At 29.3% G+C, this 27,860-nt stretch overlaps 1 protein-coding gene across 2 annotated transcripts; it reads left to right on the top strand.

Annotated features, from left to right (window-relative positions):
* LOC107454224 (protein XRP2) lies at nt 1-27,645 on the top strand. Of its 2 annotated transcripts, none has more exons than XM_016071335.3 (10): nt 1-254; nt 2,115-2,213; nt 3,704-3,821; nt 5,415-5,506; nt 6,883-7,055; nt 10,667-10,770; nt 14,167-14,295; nt 16,023-16,103; nt 18,116-18,209; nt 19,237-27,645. In XM_016071335.3, exons 2-10 carry the CDS (start codon nt 2,131-2,133, stop codon nt 19,416-19,418), a joined length of 1,056 nt encoding a protein of 351 aa, XP_015926821.1. In that variant the 5' UTR covers nt 1-254; nt 2,115-2,130; the 3' UTR covers nt 19,419-27,645. The 2 variants fall into 2 exon arrangements, with proteins under 2 accessions (XP_015926821.1, XP_071038881.1); XM_071182780.1 differs by lacking the exon at nt 1-254 and adding an exon at nt 301-320.
* The last annotated feature ends 215 nt before the right edge of the window (nt 27,646-27,860 follow it).

Here is a 27,860-nt window from a genome sequence, read left to right as displayed (position 1 = left end):
AGCAGAAGTCATTTAGTTTCGGATCCACTCATCTTGAAGTGAAGCTAAATTGTTTACCTTTAAGGAGAGTTTTTATTATCGGGATTAAACTTTAAAAATTCTATTTTCTCACATTTTTAGCAAAAATTTTTACTTTTTGTGTGACAATATATGAAATTTCATATTGACTGGTCCGCTATGTGATGTAAACATTTCTGGTTAACCTATAAGAACACACCGGCCATATCCATGTTTTCCTAAATTGTTTAATTTACGTATGTTTTCTCTTTCTTATTCTCGCTACTTATTCCTCATTCTTAATCAACATATTTTTACAGTGGGTAAAGTCTGCTATAATACCTTTATAATTTATTTTGACGACATGTGAAACTATTTGTGTTTATATTAGTCCCCCATTATTTAGTTCAGTGTTTCCCAAACTTATGACTTTTGTGTACCCACTCTAAATTTTTCGTAACGCTGTGTACCAATATTAAAAAATGAATGTATTTTTTGCTTTAAAAATTGTACCGAAGTTAAAAATCACAACTAGCTGTTGACACCACTAATTATTAACTGTTAACTCTGCAAAAAACAGCCAATAGAAAACTACGTAATCTTAAATTTTCATGGCTAGCTTTATTTTTTAATTTTCGTTTGTTGCATGATATTTCATATAAGTACGCGTATCCCTGCTAAACTGTTCCCGTACCCCTAGGGGTACGTGTGCCACACTTTGGGAAATACTGATTTAGTTTTGTAAAATTTTTTATGGCTCATGGGAATATTAAGAAAGTTTTTTGCTATTATTTTGGTTTATTTCTTCTGCCCTGCTTCTTTTAAAATTAGCTTACTATAATTTTCATTTCTTTTTTATTGCTGTTAAAAATTATTTATTCGATAAAATACATAGTCATTTTCTTCTATCTTTTAAACTGGGAGTATTTTCGTATTGTTATCTGTTCAGGTCCACTATCTTCGCAAAGGCGTCAAAAGATTTTTGAACTCTCAAAAGTTTTTAAAAGAGAATTATGGTTTGCCTGGAAGTGGATAGAAATTATATCTTTAGAGTTAGTCCCCTTCTGTGATGTTTTATAAGGAAAAGATTTAACTGTACTGTGATCTGTGCCAGAATAAATAAAGTTTTAAAATGTGTGGAATACTTGCCTCTAGATGACTATTAGTTATATTCTTCAAATTTGTTCTTCTATGATAGTTTTTTAAATTTCTCATTTGTCACTACCGGTTGTTGCCGAAAACTGATCATTTTTTTTTGTTGCATAGATGCTGTCATACCGAAATATGCATAACATACTTCAAACATTTTAAAACAAAATTATTTTCTTATTTAATCCTTTTTCAATGAATAAAATTCATTAATATAATCTCCAATCTTTTTATACCACAATCTTGAATTGAGTGCAGAAGAAAAACAAGGTACTTAGCGATTTTAAAAATTGCTTAATTTTTCCCTTTGAAAATGAGACTTTTACTTTACCACGTCAATCTTCGTAAAAGCGTGGTTTTCACATTGTTCTATTAAACGCTTTCGCAATTCATTCAAACACAGTGTGTTTTGGCTTACCGTCAGTCCATAGAGTATACAAGCGACAATCGTTTTACATTTTTGATGAAATGCTTGCGGGTCCGCATGTGCGTATAGTGAGGTGGGTTCGGGGAGATTGTTTCACTCTCGTGTGCAACTCTGCTGCATTTTGCAAGATGTTCTCCATTTCAGGCTTCATTAGCAGGGAATTTTGGTTGTTTTTCACAAAGTTACGAGTAAAACTTTATAATTCTTATACTAGAAATAATAATTTCTTATTGAAAACTTCATTGTTGTGCAGCAAACTTAGGGACAGGAACTCACTTTTTTGATAGTCAACGAAAAACTAATCTTTTTTTTTTTTTTTTTTAAACTGGGCTTTTCCCACTTCTAGGTAAGATTTTGAACTATTTGATATAAATGTTTTTTTTTTCTCAAAATTTATTACATTACATTGCAAATAATATATATTTTTTCTCTAATCATAATTTGATTCAAAATAGGTCAGTTACTTAGTGAATGTTTTGCATTTTTATTCAATTTATGTAAGATCTTCATTTATTATAGTGATTGGAATTATTTTTAATAGATTCTAAGAGAACGCTATGATGGGGTGCCTGTGTGCTAAAGCAAGCACTTTAAAGATTAAATCATCTGACGTTAAAAAAGAAGGAAAAGCATACTCTTGGTAAAACATTTATTTTATTTTAAAGGGAAATGGGTTTAGCTAAAATATTATTGTTAAAAGAAGTTTTCATAAACTGTTCCATTTACAGCAAACGGCATTGTACACTTTCTTTTAGTAAAATTTCAAGTTTATTGTATCTGGTCTAGTTGCCCACCATTTTTCAAGTTTTTGTTCACTTGTTGATTTATTGTTTGAGCTGCGTTTCATTCAAATGGCAATTGTTCTTTTCTCTAACATTGAAATTTTCAAATATGTCATGACGAAAATGACAAATCGAAATATCAAGAATATTAATTCAATTTAAAAAATAAATATTTTGGGGAATATAAAAGAACATGAGCTATGGAACGAAAAAGACCAATAAAAATTCCAGGTATTACCTATGTTCCGATTTTGATTTTTCAATGAATTTAATTGTTTCATTCAAATTTTTTTCACTTCATTTTTTCGAAATTTTAAAAACCTTTTTCAGTGTATCAACTGAATCCTTAACTTTGTGTTTTGTTAACAATTTTTTTATTTTTTAAATTCGTGTTTATTAAAATTTGTGCTATGATTGCTCAGGGGTTAAGACACCGAGCTATCATTGTGAATGACTGAGGTTTGATCCCCGGCTGGGGCTTGAAGCCCACACAGCTGCAGATGGATTGGTACCAGCTAGTCTGGTAAATATAGTGGTCGGAGCACAATGCTGCCATGTCATTGGTCTAGAAATTATGAAACCTTAACTTCCATGGCCCGCAATAGGCTGTTTTGAGAATTTTTTTTTTATCTTTGCATACGAACAAATATTCTCATTTTACTAATTGTTGATGCTGAAAATTAAGTGATCCATGAGCCCTTGGCAGAATTTTTTCGAATTTTCCGTGACAAACCTCTCTAGCACTAATATCTTTCTGCAAGATACTTTTAATAATGACAAATATTCATGTTACTAACTTAAAGTAACAAAAGCATTGTGTTTATGAACAAAAAACCTATTTTGTTCCAATAAATTGTATTTAATTTTTTTTTTATGGAATATGCAATTTGTTTCATTCTAATAGTATGGGCAATTTTCTTCGTAGGAGAGAAAGTACTAATTTCTTTTTTCACATTTTGTTAATAATTATCACATTAAAAAAAAAGTAAATAAAAATCGAGAAATCCGTTGCAGTAACTAACAAAAAAAAAAGATCGACTTCAAAATCACACAAATCAGACTCTTTATTAATGAATTACTCAAATGCGTGTTTCGTTTTGATATTCGGTTTTTCTAATAAACATCATATTAAGAATATCGGATTTTAAAAACCATGCGAAAATCAATGACTGTTAAAATACAATCGTAACAGTAGGAAACAAAATTTTTTACCCCCTTCCAATCTTTCTGCAAGAAATGTGTAACTTTCTGCGTTAATTTCGCCGAGATTCTGCCACGGGACTTATGAAGTGAAAATTCATGCTAAAAAAGTATTAAATTCATAATTATCTGAGTTTATTTCATTTAGGGATGAGAAGAAAACAGTTAATCCAAAAGATTTCATAATAGAGAATGCAAAAGATGAAACAGTCGTTAGACTACCTGGATCAGTTAAAGGACAACAGTTTATTATTCAAAATTGTGATGTAAGTTCTCTTTTCATTTGTTTAGTTTGAAACATGATTTTTCATGGTCTCTTTTGCCTTAATGTGTAATATTGCTTAGATGAGTTCACATATCTCTAAAATATTATAACTTAGAAATGATTGATTATCTTCCTTGTTAGAAAGATACCGGATATAGTGAGTGCTTATAGTGAGTTTGATCATATCAAACTCAATATACTTAATTAATTATAAATAAATTGAATGTGTAGGAATTAAATTTAATTATGAATGATTTGAATATTTATAACTTATTAATAAATATATGAATTTATTACAATTATGGGGAGGGTTGGTCATGTCTGCCTTACAGTTAATCGTAGTAATATGTTTATTGTTCTAATTTTATAATACAGGGTAATTCAAAATGAATATGGTGGTTACAAACAGCTATAACTATTTAATAAAAATAATATATTGATAAGATTAACATAGAATGTAGATAGAACTTCAAAATTTCTTTACGTAAGGTGTATTAAAGCGGAATCCAGCGTATGTGCAAGTACCTTGCAGAGTGCATTCTGCACGTTGGGATTTAACAATTGTCATTCTTTTAACACAGTGCAGAGAAGATTTCATCAGCGATGCAATCAATTTCAATCAAAAGAATCAAATTGTTACAATCAAAACAATTGAAATTAAGGAATGCATTTGTAATGTGTTTGCATTGGTGACTGCTCAAATGCTTCAGAATGTATGGCGTGAAATGGACTACCGTCTAGATGGTGTCCATGTGACTGAGGGAGGTCACATAGAAAATCTGTGATGCATGTATACAAAATTTTGAAGTTTCTTCTGTGTAAATTCTATCAATAAATTCTTTTTCATTAAATAGTTATAGCCTTTTGTAATCCCTATATTTATTTCGAATTACCCAGTGTACTCAGGAGCCTGTCCAGGGCTAATTTACTACCGTTTTCCTCTTGGCATTCTCAATATGTGTCCCATCTATTTCTACCATCTTTTATTTATTTTATCATCCATTGTAGCTAGATATAAAAGTGCCACAGAAAAAAAAATTCATTTCATCTATTCAGATCAGTGTTAAGAAAAAAAAGAAATTTTCCTTTTTAAATAGTAATCTCATGCACGTAAAGAATCATATTTTTACCTGCAGTCTTTTCACATACCAAAACCAATTTTTCCATTTCATTATCTGGAGAAATAGTGTATTGGGGAGAAACATTCCCCCGATTTTGCCCATCTGCTATATCGCCATTGGGTTAAGTAAATGCCTATCATTTGTAACATGAGTGGTATTGGTTTAAAAACTTCATCAAACCATACAGTAGGAAAAGAATTTGATAAATCTTGAACTTTACTAATAGGCTTATGTTTATTATGTATGTTACGAAATACACTTTTAGTTTGTTTAGGTAATAGATTTAGGCCCATGCAGGGAAAAATAAAGTTATTATCAAAGCTACATAATAACAGAAGTTATTTAAAATTCAACCTCACTACTATAAAAAATAATAGTTTTGGTTTAAATTGTTCTTAGAATTTAAGATGAATAATATGATATTTATGATCCCTATTCTTATAGCTTTATTAATTTTCTTCTCAATTTTTCAGAACAGCAATATTTATATATATGACCACATAAATACTATTACAGTGGATGATTGTAATGGTTGTAACATTTTTATTGGACCAACAAAAGGAAGGTAATTAGCAACTTCAGTATTCTTCAGTATTTTAAATAATATACATTGCAATAACTAATATTATTGGTTTCAGACAAATTTCACTTACTCGAACCATGTGTTGCAGAATGATTTAGTGGCCAGTGGGTGCATTTGCATTGAATAAAGAAACAATGTTTGATTATAGAAAAATTTAATAATAGTAAAGCAATTTGATGGTTTACAATAATTTTAGTACTTCCCAATAAGCAATCCGATCCATTGCTTGCCGCTCAAGTAATTACGGAATTATTGTGAGTGATTACAGCGCCCTCTATTGGTCAGGCAGAAAATTGTAGCACTCCCCACCTGAAAACTCTTTTGAATTCACTTACCATAAATTTACGTAAAAAAATTATTTCAAGAACAACATTAATTGAAATACAAAATAAAAAAATTTATCTTTAGCAGTAATTTAAAATATGAATGTTCAATAATTAAGATAACAATAAAAAGCAATCAATTATAACATATGCATATTATCAAATATGTGTATATGTATATTTTACACTTTAAAAAGAATATTTTGTTTAAGGGTAAATTACTTACAAGTTGAAGTGAACGCCTTATATATCTCCTTTAAGAGTTTTTAACAAAAGAGGACGAATGTTCCCTTCATAATAGCAGCTTCATATTTAGAGACCATTTCTGGAAAGGGTCCCAAATTTTTCATCCACATTAATTTGCATACGTAACATTCTCCATTAAACTACAAAGAATTCTTAAAATTTTCTATCAAATGATTATCTAATTTTAAAAATATATGTTTTGGAAAGTGAGCACTATTTTGCCCTCAGTTAGAGGTATATTATGAAAGTAATTATGTTTTCACTTTTCAAACTTCAAAGATTTAATTTTTTAAAAAATATGCATTTTTCTAATTAAGTTATGATAAAAATCTAACTCAATTTCTAAAATTTTACCTTTAATCAAAAAAAAAAAAGAAAAGAAAAAAAAACTATCATAATATATGTATATAAAATTTTAAAACTCTATTTAATATTTCTAAATTAAGATAACAGAACTGAAAGTATATTGCACAGAAGCTCAAAATATTGATTTTGAGAAAAATAAATTTAAAGTTTGTAGACTGAATAGATTCAGTGAATATGTGCTTTAGGAAAAGATTCATTTTGAATATCAAAAAAATTTTGTTGTCCAATAATCAGAATAAATTAAATAACATTGAACTGAAACATTCATGAGACCATTAAGCACTACTGCATTTTTTATTTTCTTTAAAATCATTTTATTAATGCCAGACGACGTAAAACATATAAAGATTAACTCCGCATGTTTTTATTAAAAAAAAACTTATGTTATTAGGAACATTAATTTATGATTTTTTACCACTCTAGCGTTTTCTTGAGGGATTGTTCTGAGTGTCGATTTTTAATTGTCTGCCAGCAATTTAGAGCTAGGGACTGTAAAGTTGTGGATGTTTTCTTGTGCTGTGCTACTCAACCTATTATTGAGTCTTGTAGTGATATACGATTTGGTTGCTTTTGTTTCAACTATGCTCATCTGGAAGGTGAGTAAACATTTAAATTATGTTGTAGTGAAAGTTGGCAAATTTTTTTCATGTTTCAGTTTTTGGTGTTTTTAACTGTGAATAAAAGCATTATGTCAAAAAAAAAGCAAAGGAAAAAAAATGGTGCGTAGCATTTTTGAAAAGTGCTTAAAGGTGCTTATTTTTGTTTTTTAAAAGCCCTTAAAGGTGCTTTTTTCATTGAATGTTTTTAAAAAGTGCTTAATTTTCCCGTTTTGAAAATGATATTTTTTCTTTACCTTGTCGATTTTTGCCACATATTATGCAAAAGCTTGCTTTTCTCATTGTTCTATTCAACTTTTTCACAATTCATTCAACCACAATCTATTTCAGCGTACCGTTGGCCCATAGCGTATGAAAGCGCCAATCATTTTACATGTTTGATGAAATACTTGGGAGTCTGCTTGTGCGTCTCCTGAGCTGGGTTTGGAGAGATTATTGTACTCTCATGTGCAACTTGCAAGCGGCATTTTCCTCCTTCTGATATCAAAATGAAAAATCTCTCGAGCATTTTAAATGGCTAATATATTCAAGAAAAGAGTTCTTTATCAGAAACTACTTATTTTATCATGATCATCTGAAGTCTTTGAAAATAATTTTCCATTTTGTTAATGTATATAGTGCTTAAAAATATTTTTTTGTGCTTCAAAAGTACTTAAAGGGTGCTTATTTTTTGGTGAAAGATTTGGCTACGCACCCTGAAAAGATGTTATTATGTATTTTATAAATATTAAATTTTTAAATCGTGAATTGTGTGCAATAAAATATGAATCTTGTGCAGTCTAATAAATATTTAAAAAATATTTTGAAAAAAATATCCCCATAGGTCACTCCTATCATATCATTATTCTTCAGACCATAGACATTGTTATTCAAATCTCCAATAAGTTTCCATGATAATAAGCTATTTCAATTATACTCATTATTATTATGCTCATCTGGAAGGTGAGTAAACATTTAAATTATGTTGTAATGCAAGTTGGCAAGTATTTGACATGTTTCAGTTTTTGGCATTTTAAACTGGGAATAATTATGTCAAAAGCTCTGTGTCAAAAACCAAAGAAAAATGTAATTATGTATTTTTATAAATATTAGTATTCAAATTTTAAAATGAAAATTGCATACAATTAAATATAAATCTTGTAGAATTTAATAAATATTTAAAATATATTTTGAAAAAATGTCCCCCCTGGTCACTTTTATCTTATTATTATTCTTCAGACAATAAACATTGTTATTCAGACCTCCAATAAGTTTCCAGGATAATAACAGGGTTGCCACTTCACGGGGAGAACAGGGAAAACCCGGAAAATACAGGGAATTTAAAAATTACCTAAAATAACAGGGAAAATGCTAGGAATTTCGAGTTTTTCTTTAGAAATTGGGAAAATACAGGGAATTTTGTTTCTTATTTTCATCTTTTAAAAAGTGGTGACTACTCAAAGGGCAATCTATGGGATATTTAAGGATGATATTTCAGCCATATTAAACTTTTTTGTTCACTATAGTATTATTTCTTTTAAGTACGTACAGCTTCTCCTTTTAACAGCAATTATAACTAGTATAGTTATCCCAACACAGCTCATACAAGAGCACATTGTGTATTTCCTCTTAATATATTGTGTACAATATGTACAGAAAAAATACTGGGATTTTTTCTTCCAAATTTGAGTGGTAACCCTAAATAGGTTATTTCAATTATTAGAGTAGTATAGTCGCACCACGATCCATTGTTTCTTCGTCTTTTGTGATTCTGTATGCATTGTACAATCCTGCCGCAAATGCTATTTTTATGTTAATAAAACTCTTTAGATCAATATTAAAATTAGTTATGCTGGCATCTATCGTTCAAAAATTCTACTGAAAAAATAAATGAAATGAAGTTATTTCATTTTGAGATGAAAAACAGTAACACCTGATACTAATGGTGAAAAAAATGTGGGTTTGTTACAATTTGGGGGAAATGAGCCAGTTATCCCATTAGATGTTTATCGATCAATTAATGAGAATGTTAAATCTTGTGGTGTTGTCAGTTCAACAAGTGATAACACGGGCCGAAGAAGTGCGAAGTGATACCGAGGAAGACAGCGAAACAGTGTATTCACACAACATTGCAGACAATAGGTAGCAATCTGTCACAAATGTCAAAATTTTTTTATCTAAGAATTATTAGAATTAATATTATTAGAATAAATGATTAGAATAAATTATTAGAAAAGAGGGTTCAAACCAAAATTCAAACTATTTTAAATAAATAAATGTTTATTCTTCATAGTGTGTAGCGTTTTTAAAAAGTGCTTAAAGGTGCTTATTTTTAATTTTGATTTTCTAAAAGCCCTTAAAGGTGCTTTCTTTATTGAGTGTTTTTAAAAAGTGCTTAATTTTCCCTTTTCAAAAATTAGATTTTTTTTTGTTACCATGGCGATTTTCCACACATATTATGAAAAAGCATGGTTTTCACATTGTTCTATTCAACGTTTTCACAATTCATTCAAACAATGCATGCGTCGGTCTGTAGCTTATTAAAGCGCCTCTCATTTTACATGTTTGATGAAATACTTGCGGGTCCGCATGTGCATATACTGAGCTGGGTTCAGTGAGATTCTTGCATTCTTATGTGCAACTCAGCTGCATTTTGCTAGATATTCTCAATTTCAGGTTTTATTTTCCACCCTCTGTAATCAACCCGAAAAATCTCTCGATCTTTTTATGGTGTCTAATATAATCATGAAAAGAGTTCTTTGTCAAAAGCTAGTTATTTTATCATGATCATGTAAAGTCTTTGAAAATTATTTTGCTTTTTATTAATGTATATAGTGCCTAAAAATATTTTTAGTACTTGACAAATACTTAAAAGGTGCTTATTTTTTGTTGAGAGATTTGGCTATGCCCCCTGTTCTTCTTTCTTTCCATGGTAAATATTTTTGTAGTGAATTTTTTGATTTTAATAATTTTTTTTCATTTAAATTTTTTATACTTATTGTAAATGTATTGAATCCATTAGTTAGTTATTACATTTAATTCATTTTGAAGATATTAATTAGCATTTTTGACCCGCATCCATCGTCAGCAATGAATGGTCCCGCGAGAAACAATCAATTAAAGTTCTAATGTATTATCAACTTGTGGAGAAAAAGAACTCATTACTTTATATATAGAATATATTTCCTCTTTAAAAAAAACTCTAAGACATGTTTCTTAACGTTTTTTTAACATAATGATGCAATTTATTAATTACAGTTATTAAAAACAATTATTACACTTTATTATAAAGTAAGATTCTGCAGAGCCTTATGCATGCTTAGGGCTCTTAAGAGTTTTTCCAAGTGTAAAAAAGGCAATGATTAAAATTTTGCAACTGTAATTATTGTATTTGTTTTGAAAATTTAAAAATCAAGGAATTAATAATTTAAATAATTACTAAATTAATTAAATGTCAATTAAATAAGGGAAGCATATTCAATATACTTAAGGGATTTATTGAGGATTGCACCTCAGGATATTTTAAAATTGATGATTGACCTTTTTTAGAATAGTTTAAAATTGAAATATTGTGCTGCTCCTTGAACCTTTTATGTATATTTATTTCACAGAACAGTTCAAGAATGCTTGCCTCAGCATCTTCAACAACAATTGGAGCAATATACATGATTTCACTCCTGCTGAAGGGGAAAGGAACTGGACGCTCCTTCCAAAGGTTTTTCTCTTTCATTAAGATTAGACGTACAGTTGAACCTCACTAACGGGATACCGCTGAACCTGAAATATCGTTTTACATTAAACACGTGTTTGGGCCTCGTGAGTCAGCAATAAATTATTGTTGTATTTTGCATGAAATTTTCAAGCTGATTATTGCTTAACATGAAAGGAAACTGGATACAGCACAGATAAAAAATTGTTCGGTATGGTAGTATAGTATGTTATAATACTCCTGGATCAAGTATTTGGAGAAATTTGCCTTCGGAGAGGACTTTTTGATAGAACTATCCCGCATTTGCGTTACATGGCAAATAAGACTGCGAGAACCTCCCACGGTTAGCCTCACGACAAGGGGACTCTAACCCATGATCCATCTACCACTAAGGATTTTTCAAGTCAGCACTATGGTCAGTGCAAGCCGGATGTGGAATTCGTATCAACCAGCCATCGCTGGGATTCGAACCCAGTTCATCTCATTGGAAGGTGAATGCTCTATCACCTTAGTCATCGCGGCTCTGACCGAGTTCTTTTAATTTTATTTCATCATTTTATATCCCTTGTTGAACAACTACTAATGTTCAACTTGTCGCCTTATAATTTTGAACCCAATCCAGAAAACAGGGAAACTCCTGGATCAGTACTCCCAGAGGTATGATTTGTTATTGTAACATGGAGGACTATGTAACTCGAAAAATTTAGCATGCATCAGTCACCTTTTACTGCACGAGGAGTCTTTGGCCGGCGAAGATCGAACCCACAACCTCTTGGGCATGGGCCCAGTACCCTATCAACCATGCTATCCCGGCCCCTGACCGAGTTGTTGTAATGAATAATGAGTAAAATCCCAATCAATCGTTTTTAGGAATGCTTTTTCTATTTGCTTCCTTTGTTAGAAGTGTCAGAATAGTTAAAATAAAATATTTTAGTAAAGTAGTTATAACTTTTAAGCCTATTTTAATTTGCTTGGTTCATAATAGAATTGTTTGCTTACATTAATGTAGTACAGTAGGGAACCGATTATCCAGAACGATCGGGACCATCGCCATTCCGAATAACTGATTTTTCCGGTTTTCTGAATCGCTACAAGAAGCCATTTTTTTTTATTGTTAAACCCAACTAAAAAAAAAAATCTTTGGAAATAATCTTAAAGAGAAGAAAAAATGATGAAGTAATACACTAATGATTATTTCCAAAATGATGGTAAGGTAAACATCTTTCAAAAAAGAACGAAAAATCCTGAAATCTTATGAGGAAAAACAAATTTTTAAAAAAAAAATGGCGGAAAAATTTATCGAATTTTGTTCCGGTTTTTTGGTTTTCCGGTTTTCTGATTTCCGGATAACGGGTTCTGTACTGCACATAACATGCATTAATAGTGCAAAATAAGTTTTCATGATGCATCGGATAAAACAAAGTTCGGGTAACACGAAATAATTATGACAGTCCTGCTGATTTCGCTTTAACGAGGTTCGACTGTGCAGACCACTAAAAATGCATTTGATACATTCTATATAAAAAATATACTTATGTATGTTCACTTTTTCATTAATCTTTGTAAATATTGAAACTTTTACAATGATACCAACTGCTTGGCTTTCTGAAATTGTTTTTATAAAGTGAGGGATCATTAAGGAAAAAAGCTGCAAATATTTATCCATATTTACAAAGGTTCACCACGAGATAGTAGGGCAAAGTAGCATTTATACGAACTTTTGAATTACTTATATGTAGTGGCAGGCAATTCTGAAACAAAAATCATATATTAATACATGAAGTTTACTACCACTAGGAAAATATTTTCTACAAAGAGCATCCCGGCATTTATGCCTAACATGGCATTAAGCAATACATTGTAATGTGCTTGTTCTAAATTACTTGAAGACATATACCTGGTCTGTACTTTTATTTTGTAACTGTCGTCGAACAGCCGACCCAGCTTTGAGTTTACGACTACTAATGTTCAACTCCGTAGCCCTGTAATTTTGAACCAGTCCAGAAGACAAGGGACTCCTGGAACAGTACCCCCAGAGGTATGATTTGTTATGGGGACATGGAGGACTTTGTGACTCGGCAGATTTAATGAGACATTTTTTGCTAATGAGGTTTTAATTAGTTTCAAATTCACGACTTTCGAATAGTAATTTAATTTGGATAAAAAAATTTGGTTAAAAAGTAATAATGTGTATAATTATTTTAAAGTCATTTTTTTGTAATTTTTTTTTAAAAGTATATTTCTGTTTTTTTATGTCCTTATATTTTTCTTAGAATAATATAAAAATTAGATGAATTGTTAAGAACAGAGGGGAAGAACAAGCTTTTAATCAGAATATCTATTCTAAATTTATGTGTAAGGTGCAAAAAAAGAATATTTAACAGTGTCTTGTCCTTTGATCTCTAATCCTTTTTTTTTTTCTAAATTTAACTCTGAGGTTTTTTCTACGACAGAAAACTAGTTTATCCCTTCTTATTCAATGTGAAAATAGTGCGCAAGAAGGAGCAATGTACTTTATTTTCCATTTTGGAGTGTGTACTCTTCAATGCTTGTTGAATTAAACAGAAACTGAACTAGATGGAGCTGAATTAAAAATTGAATGTTTCAATTGTGTGAATGCCAACATTAAGTTAGTATTTCTTCATACAAATGCCTTATTTGAATAACTCCACTTATTAAAAAAATGGTGCAAACATCTCTTTCATATTCATACTAGGTGTTTCAATTCTAATTTGTAATCTTTTACTCTAGTATGCACAAGAGAAAGGGTCATTCACAGATTGTGTAAGCACCTAGGGAAAAAGGGGTTTGTGATTTGCCTAATTTTTGCTTGCAAAGACATGTCAATGCTTAAGTAAGATCTGAAAATCTCCTTGTTTTTAAAACTTTCTAAAAAAAAACAGAGAGACAAACGTAACAAAGAATGATAGAATGTAAAAATTCCATATTTATATAAAAAGTTGAATCATGAGAGAAAAAAGTAAAGAAAGAAATTCTTTGAAGAATTTCAGAGAGTAGGATTTTTAATCACAGAAAGAGAACACAAAAGATTTGTAAAGAATATACTGCTTAAAATTTTAAAAGGTGAATTAAAACATGAATTTTGTTTTATACAAAGTTCCATTTTTTATTTGAATTTAATCCTAATATTAGAAGTCAGAAAATTAAAGCAAAAACCAGGGATGGGTGCAATTTTCTTACTTAAGCTTTGAAGGGGTTAATGGGGGTCTTTTTTAAAAAAAAAGGAGGAGAGAGAGTTCAGAATTGACAAAACATGCGTATGCAATATTTGAATGGCCCCCAACTCAAATCGAATAATATAAGGAAAATAATGCACTCTTTGTATTTCAAAATCAGCAAAAGTTGAATTATTTAAGCAAGGAAATGTTAATAATTTTTCAGGATGCTCGTATTGAGGATTTTTTCCCATTGCCCTCCCCTGAAAAGTTAGGAGACTTACAAGTGATGACTGACCCACAAAGTAGTTTGGTTCCCCAGACTCAGGGTTGTTTACAGAGGTTATCCATGCAGGTAATGTATCTTATCATTTTTGAACTAAAACTTTTTAAAATACCCAGTTGAGAAATCTAATGCTACACAAAATTTCTCATTAATTTGCTTAAATCTGTTCTTTTATGAATCGCAATTCTAATTATCTTTATTGTTGTCTGGTCCATGGATGAAGGTTGTACACTAGATGCCATTAAAGGTACAGTTAACTGCAGCTGCCAGCTCTGGCACTTTGGAGCTATAATCTCCTGAAGTAGCAGCATACTGAGCCTTAAAACATTTGTAGTAAAAATTGGGCATTTAAAGATATGTGTAGTGTATCTATCACTACAAAAATACAATTCCAATTCACTAGTATCTAAGACATGTTAACTCAATTCTTTTGGGGTACCTTGTCATAGATGAAGGTTGACAATGTTGATTACTACCATTTGTGACCCGGACGTGATGTGAACACGCCTACCTTGACAGAAACTTCCACTTTGATTTGAATACGCTTTCTTTGATGGAGGGTTCACGGTGAACGGTTGACTTGTGACTGTGACATTGTCCACCTCCTTGCGCTGTTGCTACTCAGTCTCAATCACACACAACATATTCACTCGACTGCTAAAGGCAACATAGGAGCGACCACAACCGTGAACTTAATAAAGCTCTCACGATCAGCACTCAAAAAGTATGTTGATCTTATTACAGTTCTCCTGGCTTCGCTCAAAACAGCAATGAATCAACTAGTGGTATCCCGTTCATTGAATTATATCACAAATAAAATTCTGGTGGTGGAGTACTGTATTGTATTTACCGTTACAAAAATACAATTCAAATTCACTAGTATATAACACATGTTAACTCGATTCTGCGTTGGGGTACCTTTTCATAGATGAAAGTTGACATTGTCAATAACTACCATACCCACAATATGTTTTCGTGTTAGTTGGGAATCTGGGCAGTTCTTGCAGTTGATCTTGTATTATCAGGATTGATTTTCATGCCCCTACAATGTTTTGTCCTTAGTCTGGTTAATGTAGACGTAACATCTTTAAGACAATCAAAGTTTGTGATCAAGTAGTTTCCTGGCGGACCTGTTAATTAGTCTGCATTTGGCTACTGCATTTGCATCAGGAAGGGTGATGTCTTTATTGGATTGGCTGTTGCCACAGGGTTCTTTGGCCAAAATAGCACCACATTCGTTGCCCTCTATATTTACAAGTTTTATTATTAAAATAAAGTAATAAAAACTATTCAATTAATTACTCCTATAATTAGATGTTTAAATTCTGGCGTGAGCAAACCTAAATTCAATTTATTTAAGCAGGAAAGATATTTTGTTTAAAATATATATTGTCTTTGTCGACTGCAGTTGTCATTACCATAACAGACACCATATGCTCGCCATTAAAAGTCAAGCGCTATAAATTATTTTATTTCAATCGTGCTTGAATAAATTTTGTTGAATGGGTAAAATTTTCAAAACTGTATATTTTAATTAAATGTTTCGAAAGCAAGTGTATTACTCAAAAAATTTTTGTCTTTGATTTTTTTGACAAAAATAATTTTATGTTAACTGCAGGAAGAACGTAGTAAGTAGAGATATTTTTTGTGTGTCATTATTACGCAATTTTTTTTTCAACAACTTGTCAAATCTCTAAACGATAATGCATCATCCAACATCATGAGTACTGCTATTCATTAGTTTCTATTTCATAATATAGCAAAACATTAGTTGTTTAATGAAGTACTGTTTTCAGTATTGCCTTGTTGTGTTCTTTGCTGATGGTCATGCGCAAAACCGAGCCCTCTCCCTAATTAAAGAATTGGAGCAAACTGACGTAAGTTTTTTTTATGCAATTTTGTATTTTCTTCATTTCTTCTCTATCCATGTTAAAGTGTTAGCAGTGGTTGAAATTAGCACGCTACTAGTAGCGAAATTATCGCTGTTCTTTTCCGCAATGTGCTACTTTTTGAAAAAGAACTAGTGTTCCAGGTATCCGCTTATCTGGAAAGTCATGAGAAATTATGGAAAGTCATGAATTTTGGTATTGAAAAAAATTTGTCATAATTTTAAGTATTTTTTTTAAAAAAATCTGCGAAAGTCATGGATTTAGTCTCCGAAAAATCTAATTTTTAAATTGGAATTTACCCCCCTCCCCAATTTCATGGTGCTCCAAATATCTGAATTTGTAGCAAAATCCCCATTCATAGTCATATTTTATTTAAATATAAAATGTCTTTATCCTGTTCTTTTAAAATTATGGTGCTCTTTAAAAAAATGAAAGTGAATTATCTTTTAAACTTCCATGATTTCAATTTTTTTTAATCTGTTTATTATTTATTATTTTTTTATTTAATCAATTTAAAATTCTAGTTTAGGCTTTTTATATTACACTGACTTTTAAGAAGAAATAAAACATGTTTAAATAACTACATATATCTGACTGTATTATTTAGTTGTTTGGTTTTGTATTTTTTTTTAGTTATTTTATTGCTTCAACTCTTTTTATTCTTGTTTTTTAAGTTTAAAATCAATAAGTATGAAGATGCAAAGTATAACTTTGGTTATACCTATCATTTCAATTAATGCTATTGTAATGTTTTTTTAAATTTATTGTTGTGTTTTTGTCGGAGAAAATTGTAACTTCTGTAAGTCATGAAAAATTCTTAGAATTATTCAAGAAAAGTCATGGATTTGAAAATCTAAAATGTAACAGATACTCTGAGTGTAGTGAGTTTTGCGATACAAAAAAATAGTTTGTAGCGATTCCTGACAACTTAACGTTACTTTAGTTAGTATACAAACTTTTAACATTACTAATGTTGCCTGCCAAGTCTCCTATTTTTTAACGAAGACTCCTGTATTTTACGACTATCCCCTATTTACCCGTACATTCTCAAATTTCTCCGTATTTGTTGAAGAAATGTTTAAAAAATAATAATTTGGGCGATAAAATATCCACTGATGGCAAAAATACTTCTCTTATTTCTTAACAGATGGTGCTACTGCCATTACTGATGTTTAGTGTTAATAGTTTAAGTAATTATATATAATGTATAAGATTTATGTACATATTTTTTACTTAGCTAAATGTTAATGCCTGTATTATTTTTAATTTTGAATTTCTCTTTTTGACTTACATGATTATGCATGATGTATCAAATTTTTACTCTTAGCCTAAAAATGCAGCTAGTAAAATCTCCATTATTTTATTTCTCCAATGTTGGCAGGTATGCGTTAGTTTAGCAAAGAAACAAGATTCAAATGCAACTAATTTTGCATATCTAATTCATACAAATCTTTGCTGGTCCATCAAAGGACGTAATGACTATGCATCATATGACTGAGCATTATTAAGAATTATGCATTATATTAATATTTAAATTATCCATAACAACTAATAACTAATTTATCACTTTGGGCACACCTTTAAATGCGACTGTACATCCATAAAACATAGACGTCATTTCAATGAAAGAGAATATATATTTTTTTGTTATTTTTGTGTATTTTGATTGTTTGTGGAAGTAATTAATTTCCTAGCCCTTCTGTAATTAAATATTTGTTGTCGAGAAAAACATAAAAAGTAGTAGATTAAAAGGACAAATTCGTAACAAATGGTTTAACAAACATAAATAATTTCTAATATTTAGTAATAATTTCTCATGTTTAAATAAGCCAATGTTTTTTTAAAATTTAAAACCATTTTAAACATAGGTATTAATTATGTTCTCCAGCATAGTTCATTTTCTTGAAACAGTGACTACATCTTGAAGTCACTACATTTGAAAAAAAAATAGTTGTAGTTAACTACAAAAATAAGTTGGGTAATTTTTATCTCTATTTTAGTGTATCTTACTTCGAACTAAAGAACTTTTACTGGAAGATGATGCTGCAGAAAGAATATTTGGCTCAAATGCGTACAACACTGTTGTCAAAAGAGGTAAGATCATAACCTTTCTCCACCTTAATACTTTAACCAAGTAAGATTCTGCAGGACTTTATTTTGATTTTTTTTCCGTATGAGATTGTTTCAAGATATTTTTTTCCTCTGAAACCATGTTTTGCAATATTGTATCTTTGTGACATTATATTCCATAATATTCTGTCCAACTGAGATTCTACACGCCAATATTCTGCCTTGCAATATATTTTCCATGTGAGATTAAGTTTCACAATATTTTTTTTATATGTAAGACTATGTTTCACAATATTTATTTTTAGCCGTGCTAAATTCTGTACCATAATGCTTTGTACAAGTAAGATTCTGCATGACTTTATTTTATTCTACCATATTTTTTACGCATGAAATTGTTTCACAATATTTTTTTTCCTGTGAGACTATGTTTCACAATATTTTATCTTTGTGAAATATTTTCACATAATACTTGTCCATATGAGATTCTGCACAACAATATTTTGGTCCCATTTTGTCTCTTAATTAAATTCTTTTCCTTGCTATTTTGCCTGTGTGGAATGCTGTCCAACACCTCCTAGAAGAAAGAAGGCCTCAGCACGCATCAATTTAGTAGTCTGACGTAACGAACATAAACTGCACAGTGGGTGAAAATAAGAAAGATGTTACTACGTTTGGACTACTAAAGGACCAAATTTCTTGTTTATGGTAACCCGTGCTGAGGCCTTCTCTTTTCTAGGAGGTGATGTGCTGTCTCAATGGGTTCTATCTGCAGAATTCTATCATACAAAGTTTGATCAGATATCCCATTACTATTTCTCCTTGTATTTTTGGCAATAATCTTTTCTGCAGAAACAAAATGTTATTAAAAATGTCAATTACAAATGAATAAAAAATACTATCCCATTGTATCATATCTGGGTGTTACATTTTGGATTGTTGTAAAAATGCTCTTCTCTGTGTTGTTCTTCCAAATGTGGAGGATAATCAAAGTTTACTGTTTAGTACATAATCAAAATTCTTCTTAATTTTTCATATCTTTTAATTCTTTTAGGTCCAGTAATTGGTCTGGAATATAATGGTAATGATTGTATGATGCTGTGCTTAGAAACCGCTAAGAATATTGCCACCTCTACTGGTTGTACTGGCCTGGTATATGTGAGCACTTGTCCCAAAGTAGCTCGAAAGCAGATTGAGAATTTTTTTAGTCATGCTGATGTCCAATTAAGCCAATGAAAAATGCACAATTTTGTACAACACAATATAACAAACACAGTACAGGGCCTTTATGTGTTTTATATATTTATGTATAACTCCACTGCATTTATAGCTCAGTATAAACATGTTAAAAGAATAATTTATATTGATAAACTCACAGTTTTAATTTAAGTTACATTTTTAATATATTCAACATTTTATAGTCTATATTTATAAAAGTTTTGATAGGATATCAGAGCACTCATTTTTAAAAGTGTTATCTTTATTGAAATCTAAACTATTGAATAACGATTGTTCGTATAGAGGTGCAAATCTATTAAAAATTTGTTGCAATAAAATTTTGAATAATTATTAAAATTATGAAAATTATATATTTATTAGCTGTTAGCAGAAACTATAGATAACTTATTCCGATCATCAAATATGTCATGATGAAAAACCATTCTTTCTTCTATATTCATCTTTTAAATAAGATCTGATGTGCTATTAGTAAACTATTGGACCATTATTAATGATTTAGATATTATTAAAATTGGTGACCAAATATGTCAGATCATGTCATTTTTAGAGCTTTGAGACAAAATTTATTTGCAGTTTTAGTTTAAATTGTCCATAACTTATAACTTTACATATAACTTCTTTTTATTTAAAAAAAATTTTACACTAAAAAGGTTAGAAATGATTTTAATGGCTTGAATATGAACTTTTAATCTTTTCTCAAACTCATTGAACAATTAGGCTAATAATCCAACATTTCACTCTCTCTCTTTCCCATGCTATTATTTCTAGCAAGTTTGATTTTAAAATTTTAATACTAAAAAACTAGTTCAAAATCCATCGGCAAATCTTTTTTTTTTTCTTAAAAAAATATTTACCAATTTTAGTTTCAGGAACTTTTTTTTCTTCTTTGGTCTGGAATAAATGTTTATGATATTTGAGGAAATTTGCTCCAGTTGTTTTCTAGTAACATTGTAAAGTTCAAGTATTTAAACTTGTTTTGTAATAATTATTTCCTAATTCCATATTTTTTATTAAAATATCGTTATATATGCAATTAGTACTTTTGAGAATGAATACTGTATCTAAGATGACTTTTTTTTTCTTTGTTTTTATTTAAGAATGTAAACTAAAAGAATATCGAAAAAGTTGGTATATTTTTCCCCTTAAAAAACAGGCCCTGTAACAAATGCAGAAAATGTTACAAATGATTTCGCTTCAGATTTTGAAAGAAAAAAAAACGTATTGCAAAGATTATTTTATTCATTTTTATGATACAGGGTTGCCACTCCACAGGGAGAATAGGAAAAACCTGGAAAATACAGGGAATTAAAAAATCACCTAAAATAAGAGGGAAAATACAGGGAATTTTGAGTTTTTCTTTACAAACAGGGAATTTGTTTCTTATTTTAGTCTTTTGAAAAATGATGACCACTCAAATGGCAATCTATGGGATATTTAAGGATATTTCAGCTATACTAAACTATTTCATTTACTGTGGCATTATTTAAATATGTTCAACTGTTCCTTTTTTTCAGCAGTTAAAAATAGTACAGTTAGCCTAATATAGCTCACACACGAGTACAGTAATTGTGTTTCCTCTTAATTTATTGTGTATACTATGTACAGGGAAAACACAGGGAATTTTTTTTTCCCTGATTTAAGTGGCAACCTTGTTAAGGTAGTTGAGGTAATAAAAATATGCATGCTTTGTGAAACTTTCATTGTAGCACAATTTTTTTATTTTTTATTTTTTTTTAAATTGCAAAGCATTTTTTAAGCTTTAATCGAGTGCTGCCATTATTTTTATTTGTTAAATAGAATAATTTTTAGCATTCATAAAATTTTCCTTTGGCCCCAAAAGTATTTACTTCATAATTATTTTTATGTTCCATAAGACAATGGGTGAGTTCTAAGAACCGGAGCCAGTTTGAATACATTTGTTCAACTCTCGTCTTTTTGAACAATTTTATTCATAGTTTTGATGTGATCTCATAATTGTAGATTCAGCAATAGTTTTTCAATTAATAATTATTTCTATAATTTGTAAAATAAACTATAACAGTACAGATTGAAAACTTATAAAAATTAACTTATAAAAATAATAATAATCTTTCAATATTTGATTTGTTATTTTCAGTAACTAGGGGACCATTCTCACTGCTTTTTTAATCTACTGTACCAATCAGATTTCCAATTTTATTATTTATTTATTTTTGTTACCCATGAATTTTTATTTCGATTAAAAAAATTAAAATAAAAAACTCAACTCGTTAACAAATAACGTTTTACATAGGAAATAAAATTGTATTTGTTAAAAATGTTTGCTCAACGCTTAACTATTGCTTATAAAATTAAGAGAATCAGTGATGATATCAATTAAACTTTGGTAGTTTTCCATTTTGCCAGTACAAGTAAATTCAGCTATTTTATTTATTTATTTTCAAATTTTTTAAAACAGAAATAATCAGTTACTTAAGTTTATTTTAGTTGTATTGCTTTTCTTTGTTTTTGGTTACTTTACTGGCAAAATTGAAAAGTACTGAAACTTTTTGTGTACAGCAACTGTTCAGAGTTCCTGACTCTGGACTTTAGAATCTAGTCTATATACTGCTCAAGAATGTAAATATTTTTACTTTTAAATGGGATTATTTTAAAAAATTTATTGTATATTATTTTGAGTTCCAAACTTCTTGTACTTTCCTACTGATGGCTCTATGTTTTTAATTTTAGTGATGCGAACCCCAGATAAAATGTATTTAGAAAAAACTGCTCTTTTCATTAAATTAACTTAAAAGCATTTTAAATATTGTTTACTTTACTGACTTGTTTGTGTCACAATATACGAGATGTGACATTTCACTGTGGCTTCTAGAGTGTGTTTGTTTCAAAGAGATTAATATTTGTTTGAGTTAATACAAACAAAGTTCTAAAAAATCAGGCAATTACAACTTTGATATCTTTAGTATTGAGGTGGGTCTTGCTTTCTTACTTATAGTGCTTAATATTTAATTTTGTACGTAAATATGTTTTTTTAATAAAACATTTTATCAGAATAGACAAGATTATATTTTTAAAATCCTCAAGTGTTCAAATTAGAAAATTTTAAAGTAGTAGTTTAATAGTTGTGTGTGGGAATTTTTTTGAAAGTTCTTTGTATTTCATATTTGGAACTCTTATCAGAACTAGAGTAGTGGGTGGCACAGAGCAATTTTTTGCCACACAAAAAAAATAAAACCAAATTTTTAAAATAAATAGCGGTCTCTCGTATTAACTGCTTTCTTTTTTCTTTTCATGTGCTATGATATGTTTTTTTATGCAAATTTAAAACTTTAAGTAAATTAGGATTTGAAGAATTTTGAAAACAAATTAAAGAAATAAAAGATTGAAATCACAAGCCTCGTGTGAGAGTTATGCCATCTTTGCTCAGTGGTTTGAATCAAAAAGAAGTTGACCAAAAGTGTAAGCGCTTTGATAAACTGCTATTTTTTAAGAGAATTAATGGTCGCTGATTATAAATATTAAGTCAGTTCAGTGTTAGGAAAAACTACATATTTTGTAATTAACTACTTTTTTAAAAAAAAATATAGTGACTACAAACTAATTTTAAAATGGTAAACTTTGCTGAAGAACTTGATTTACACCCACGTTCAAATGTGTTTTGAATAAAAAAATTGACAAAAGCAATCATTGAGAAATATTTATTCACGTTTATATGAGCCAGTTTGTTATTCTGAATAATTTTTTGATTTTGTTCATTGAACCTTCAACTTTTTATGTCTTTCACGGCAGCGAATATTTAATTTACAAAATGCTATGAAATATATTCCATTTTGTTAAGTATTCAATGCTTTTTTATTTCCTCCAAGAAATAAAATGCATAGAAAATATGTTCTCTTCCATTAAAGTAACATCAATGCTTATTGACTACACATTTGCACTTGAAGGTGTGCCCAACGTGATAAATTAGCTATTATTAATAATGGCTAGTTTGAATAATAGTAATATTTAATTCTAAATATGTAATTCTTTTTAACGATCGGCCACACGGTGCATGCTCATTGCATCCATTGATAGACCCATGAAGATTTGTAGCAATGAAATTTGTAAAAATATTGTTGTATTTGAACCTTGTTTCATTACTAAACTAATGTTAGAAGTAGTCATTTTTATTTCATAACCGTCGTTGAACAACCGACTCAATTTTTGGGTTTACGACTACTAATGTTCAACTCCGTAACCTTGTAATTTTGAAATTTGCCTTTGTGGAGGACTTTTTGATGAAACCAATCCGCATTTGCGTTACATGGAGGGAAAGACCCCTCTCCTAGCTTGATGGCAAAGGGACTCTAACCCATGATCTGTCTACTGCTGTGAGAGTATTTCACGCCAGCACTTTTGTCGGTGCAAGTCTGATGCGGATTCGTATCAATCAGCCATCTTCACTCTGTCCCCTGAGCCATCGTAACTCATGGTAAAAGTAGTTGAAAGGAAATACTACAAACTACTGTCTTTTTTTCCATCATGCTATTCACTACGGTACTTTAAAAAAAAGTACCAGATGCAGAACAAACTGGAAAGAAAAGTAGCTACAATAGTTTTGCTACTTCTGAGTCAAATTTGAAAATTTCATTGAAGTTAATATAACATGTCAGTGAAAGAAAGATTATATTGTATTGATTTGTTTTCAGGATTCTTGATTGCTAATATAATGTCAGTTCATTAAAAGTTTAAATTGGAGTACATAAATTTTAACCCACGTTAATTTGAGATAGGAAAGGTGATAGAAACTGTCAAAACATAAGAGATTGGAAATTAAATATTAGTTTTAGGAAAACTTTTACATTATTTATTTTGAAAATGAAAATATTCTTTTCATTATTATTTTCTTTTAAATTTTATATTTACATTCTTGAAGTAGTACTAATTATTGTTCGTAAAATTCAAGTACTCTTTTTTTCCAAAAACTGTTGAGAAGAATCTGTAGTTGTATGAATTTGTTGAAAACTTTGAAGTCAATTGTTGTGATTTTTTATGTGTGCGTTATTAACATTCCATTACTCCCTTGCATTTTGATGAGAGTTGTAAAAATGAAATTTTTAAAGAAGTTTGTAAATCTATAAGGAATTTTGACACAAGTATTGTAAATGCTTAAAACATTTAGTGCTATGTTAATAATTTGTAAAAATAATAATAATAATTTGATTAATTTATGTAAATTATCTAATAATATATGATCTATATAAATTGTATATTAATGTATGATCTATATTAATTTTTGTGATCTAAATTGAGTTTGTAAAAATCCACAATTCCTTATTTACTTTTCTGATTTTTTTATTTTTTAACTGCAACTTCATTTTATTTATTATGTCTTTCTTGAAAGTTGAATTTAGCCTTATAGAACAAGTGTTTTTTATGCTTTTTCCTTAATGAATTAGTACTATTTCTCCATTAATTTGACTTAATATAAACATAACTTATTATTTTTATTTTAGTTACAGTTGATTTCAAATTACTTAGTTTTATAGAAGCATGTTTTAAAAGCGTAACTGTAAGCAAAATAAATGCATTGTTTGAGATGATTTCGAAAATACTAATTTAGTGAGGTAATCCGCCTATTCTATAACGTTTATCATTGAGTTAATTTGTCACAACGAATGAAAAATAATTTAATATTAATGAACGTGCGATAAATTCCCCTTTTTTATGTGAGCTTTAAGCTAGTAATACCACTGATGTTACCTTCAAAATATTTGATAATTTTCAATTTTATTCTTATCAATGGTGAGTTCGAAATCAATCAGAAAATTAAATTTCGTCTTTTGTCATCCTGTTCGAGTGGTTTGTAGTAGAATGTTCTAGTGTCCCCTTCCCTGTGCTTTGAACTATCGGTATACCGAATTTCATCATTCTTGTTCTGATGATTTAAGAGTCAATAAAGGACAGGCAAATATTAATTTATATATATATACAGTAGAGAACCGATTATCCGGAACGATCGGTACTATCACTATTCCGGATAACTGATTTTTCCGGTTTTCTGAATCGCTACAAAAAACCGTTTTTTTTAGTGTTAAACCCAACTAAAAAAAAAAAAATATTTGGAAATAATCTTAAAAATAAGAAAAAACGATGAGGTATTACACTAATGATTATTTCTGAAATGATGGTAAGCTAAGCATCTTTCAAAAAAGAAAGAAAAATCCCAAAATCTTATGAGGAAAAAAAAGTTTTTTTAAAAAAATTGCGGGAAAATTTATCGAATTTCGTTCCGGTTTTTTGGTTTCCCGGTTTTCTGATTTCCGGATAACGGGTTCTGTACTGTATATAGATTAAAACAATTGAAGTACCTTCAGAATCTAAACATTTTTATTTTTATATTTTTTCGCACTTTCTTTTTATCTAGTCATATATATAAATTATACTATACTACTTATGTTCCCACTGATATTTATTTTTTAATTATTTGGGTAAAGATTATGAAACATAATAAAATGGTGAAAGAAATTTTCATAGTACTTTCTGTATCTCTATTGATATGGAATCAGTTTAAAAAAAATTTCTGTAAAGTAAAGTTCTATGCGTTAATATATTTTATTGTTTAAAAACTAGGTTATGTTAATCTATAAGAGTGTTTAACTTTTGGGTAATTTAGTGTTGAGACAAGGTTCCCGGTCGAACACCGAAGTGGAGCATTCTAAGAAATTGTTTAAAATTATATAATTACAATAACTTATGTCTATCGATATTAAACTAAACAATTTCAAATTGTTTTCAATGTAACAATTTGAAATTTGTTACAAGATTGCTTTTTTCTACTCTTTTAATTATTTGTTTATAGAAAGTGTTTATTATATATATATATATATATATATCAGAAAATACAAATGTTTTGAAAAAGTAAACGTTTGTGTGCAAAAGTAAATTTTTTTTTTAAATAAGAAGATTCTATCACACATGTAAGTAAATCATGACATGATGATATGCCTAGTATGTGTGTGATCATTGCTGTTTAAATTGTGCATTTTTGGTCATTTATGTATTAGTGCTCATTGGATTGATTTAAAGAAAAAAATTTCTGCCATGCAGCATTTTATTAAACGAAAAAAAAAGAAGAAAAAACTGGAGCGTTGTAGAGAAAAAATAATACTTTAAATAAAAGAAAAGACTGCACATTAAGGTAGTGTGTTGAATTTGAAACCTATAATTTTTAACAACTGTTGAGGTTTTGTTTTAAAGTGTGCATGAACTATAAGTCCTTTGATGTCTTAACAGTATTTGATATCTTACATGAAACCAATATGTATTTGCGTAGCAGTAGTTCACTGTGTTTTCTTATTGAATGGCAATAAATGTTGAATCCAGAAATCTTAATTCCGTTAAATTTATAAGAAGCCAAATATTAAACAGAAATTACAAATCCGTCCAATTATTAAACTGTGTATACATTGAAATTGAGGTTTAATTCCATATCCTACCATTTTACCTATAGTACATCATTATTTTATTATTTACTTTGTATGATTCTCTTTACAGGTTAATATTGTGATATATATTTGTGTCTTAAATAATCATTTTAGTCTTGTTATTTAGACCAAAATGTCTTTCTAATTCTGAACTTTGTCTTGAAAAGTTATTATTTTAAAAGTGGGCAAGTATTTTTAAAAAAAAGTATTGAATAACTCTACTATGTGTTTTGTATGATCTCGTTTTGTTGTTTACATCTGCTGGTAATTGATACTCGTAGATTTAAACTACAAAATAACCTAGGATTTGTATACCAATAGAAACATTTATATCAGCACAGTCATCAACTAAAGCCTTATAATAAAAACTAACTTAACTGATTGGATTTAAACTTCTCGCTATTATGAAATCTACCTTTTTGATAACTTAAAATGATTCAAAATTTAGTTATGTTTCATATTGTATATATATTTGATATACCAAAGAACTTAATGTTGATTGACTAATGGTTATTATTATTTTTTTTTACTCCTTGTGTAAGTTGACAGGTGCTTACAAATAATTCCTATTGTTTATCCCACGACAGTGTGCTTGTGTTAGATGTTATGTTACGTTTTTGAAAAATAGCCATATCTATTTGTACCGTATGGACTAATATTTCATTCCTTTGATGTGTTGCTTGTTAATGTGATATTCTTATACAACGTTGTGATACCAAAAATCTTTGGTATGGTCATGTTAAACATAGCATGGAATAATAAACAATGTACATATTTAATGGCTTTGTGTCTTGAAAAACGCGTCAAATATTCTTTGTGAAAGCATTAATTTAACCACTAGATTGCCCGAGGAAGTTATTTTGACTGCTTTGTAATTTCAATTAGAAAAACAATGACAGAATTTTGTGACTTTTTGTACAACATATAATTTTTTTTATTGTCAATATTTACTAATAACTTGTTATATAACTGTAAATAATAAAAAAAATATTAC

Source organism: Parasteatoda tepidariorum, chromosome 6 (genome assembly GCF_043381705.1).
Source record: "Parasteatoda tepidariorum isolate YZ-2023 chromosome 6, CAS_Ptep_4.0, whole genome shotgun sequence".
Classification (NCBI taxonomy): domain Eukaryota; kingdom Metazoa; phylum Arthropoda; class Arachnida; order Araneae; family Theridiidae; genus Parasteatoda; species Parasteatoda tepidariorum.
Note: the sequence above shows the minus strand (reverse complement) of the source record. Positions and strands in the feature narration are given on the sequence as shown.

Coding starts and splice junctions, on each gene's coding strand:
- LOC107454224 (XM_016071335.3), top strand. CDS start 2,131: ATGATGGGGTGCCTGTGTGCTAAAGCAAGCACTTTAAAGATTAAATCA. Junction 2,214..3,703: donor GAAGGAAAAGCATACTCTTG/GTAAAACATTTA, acceptor TATTTCATTTAG/GGATGAGAAGAAAACAGTTA. Junction 14,296..16,022: donor TACAGAGGTTATCCATGCAG/GTAATGTATCTT, acceptor TACTGTTTTCAG/TATTGCCTTGTTGTGTTCTT.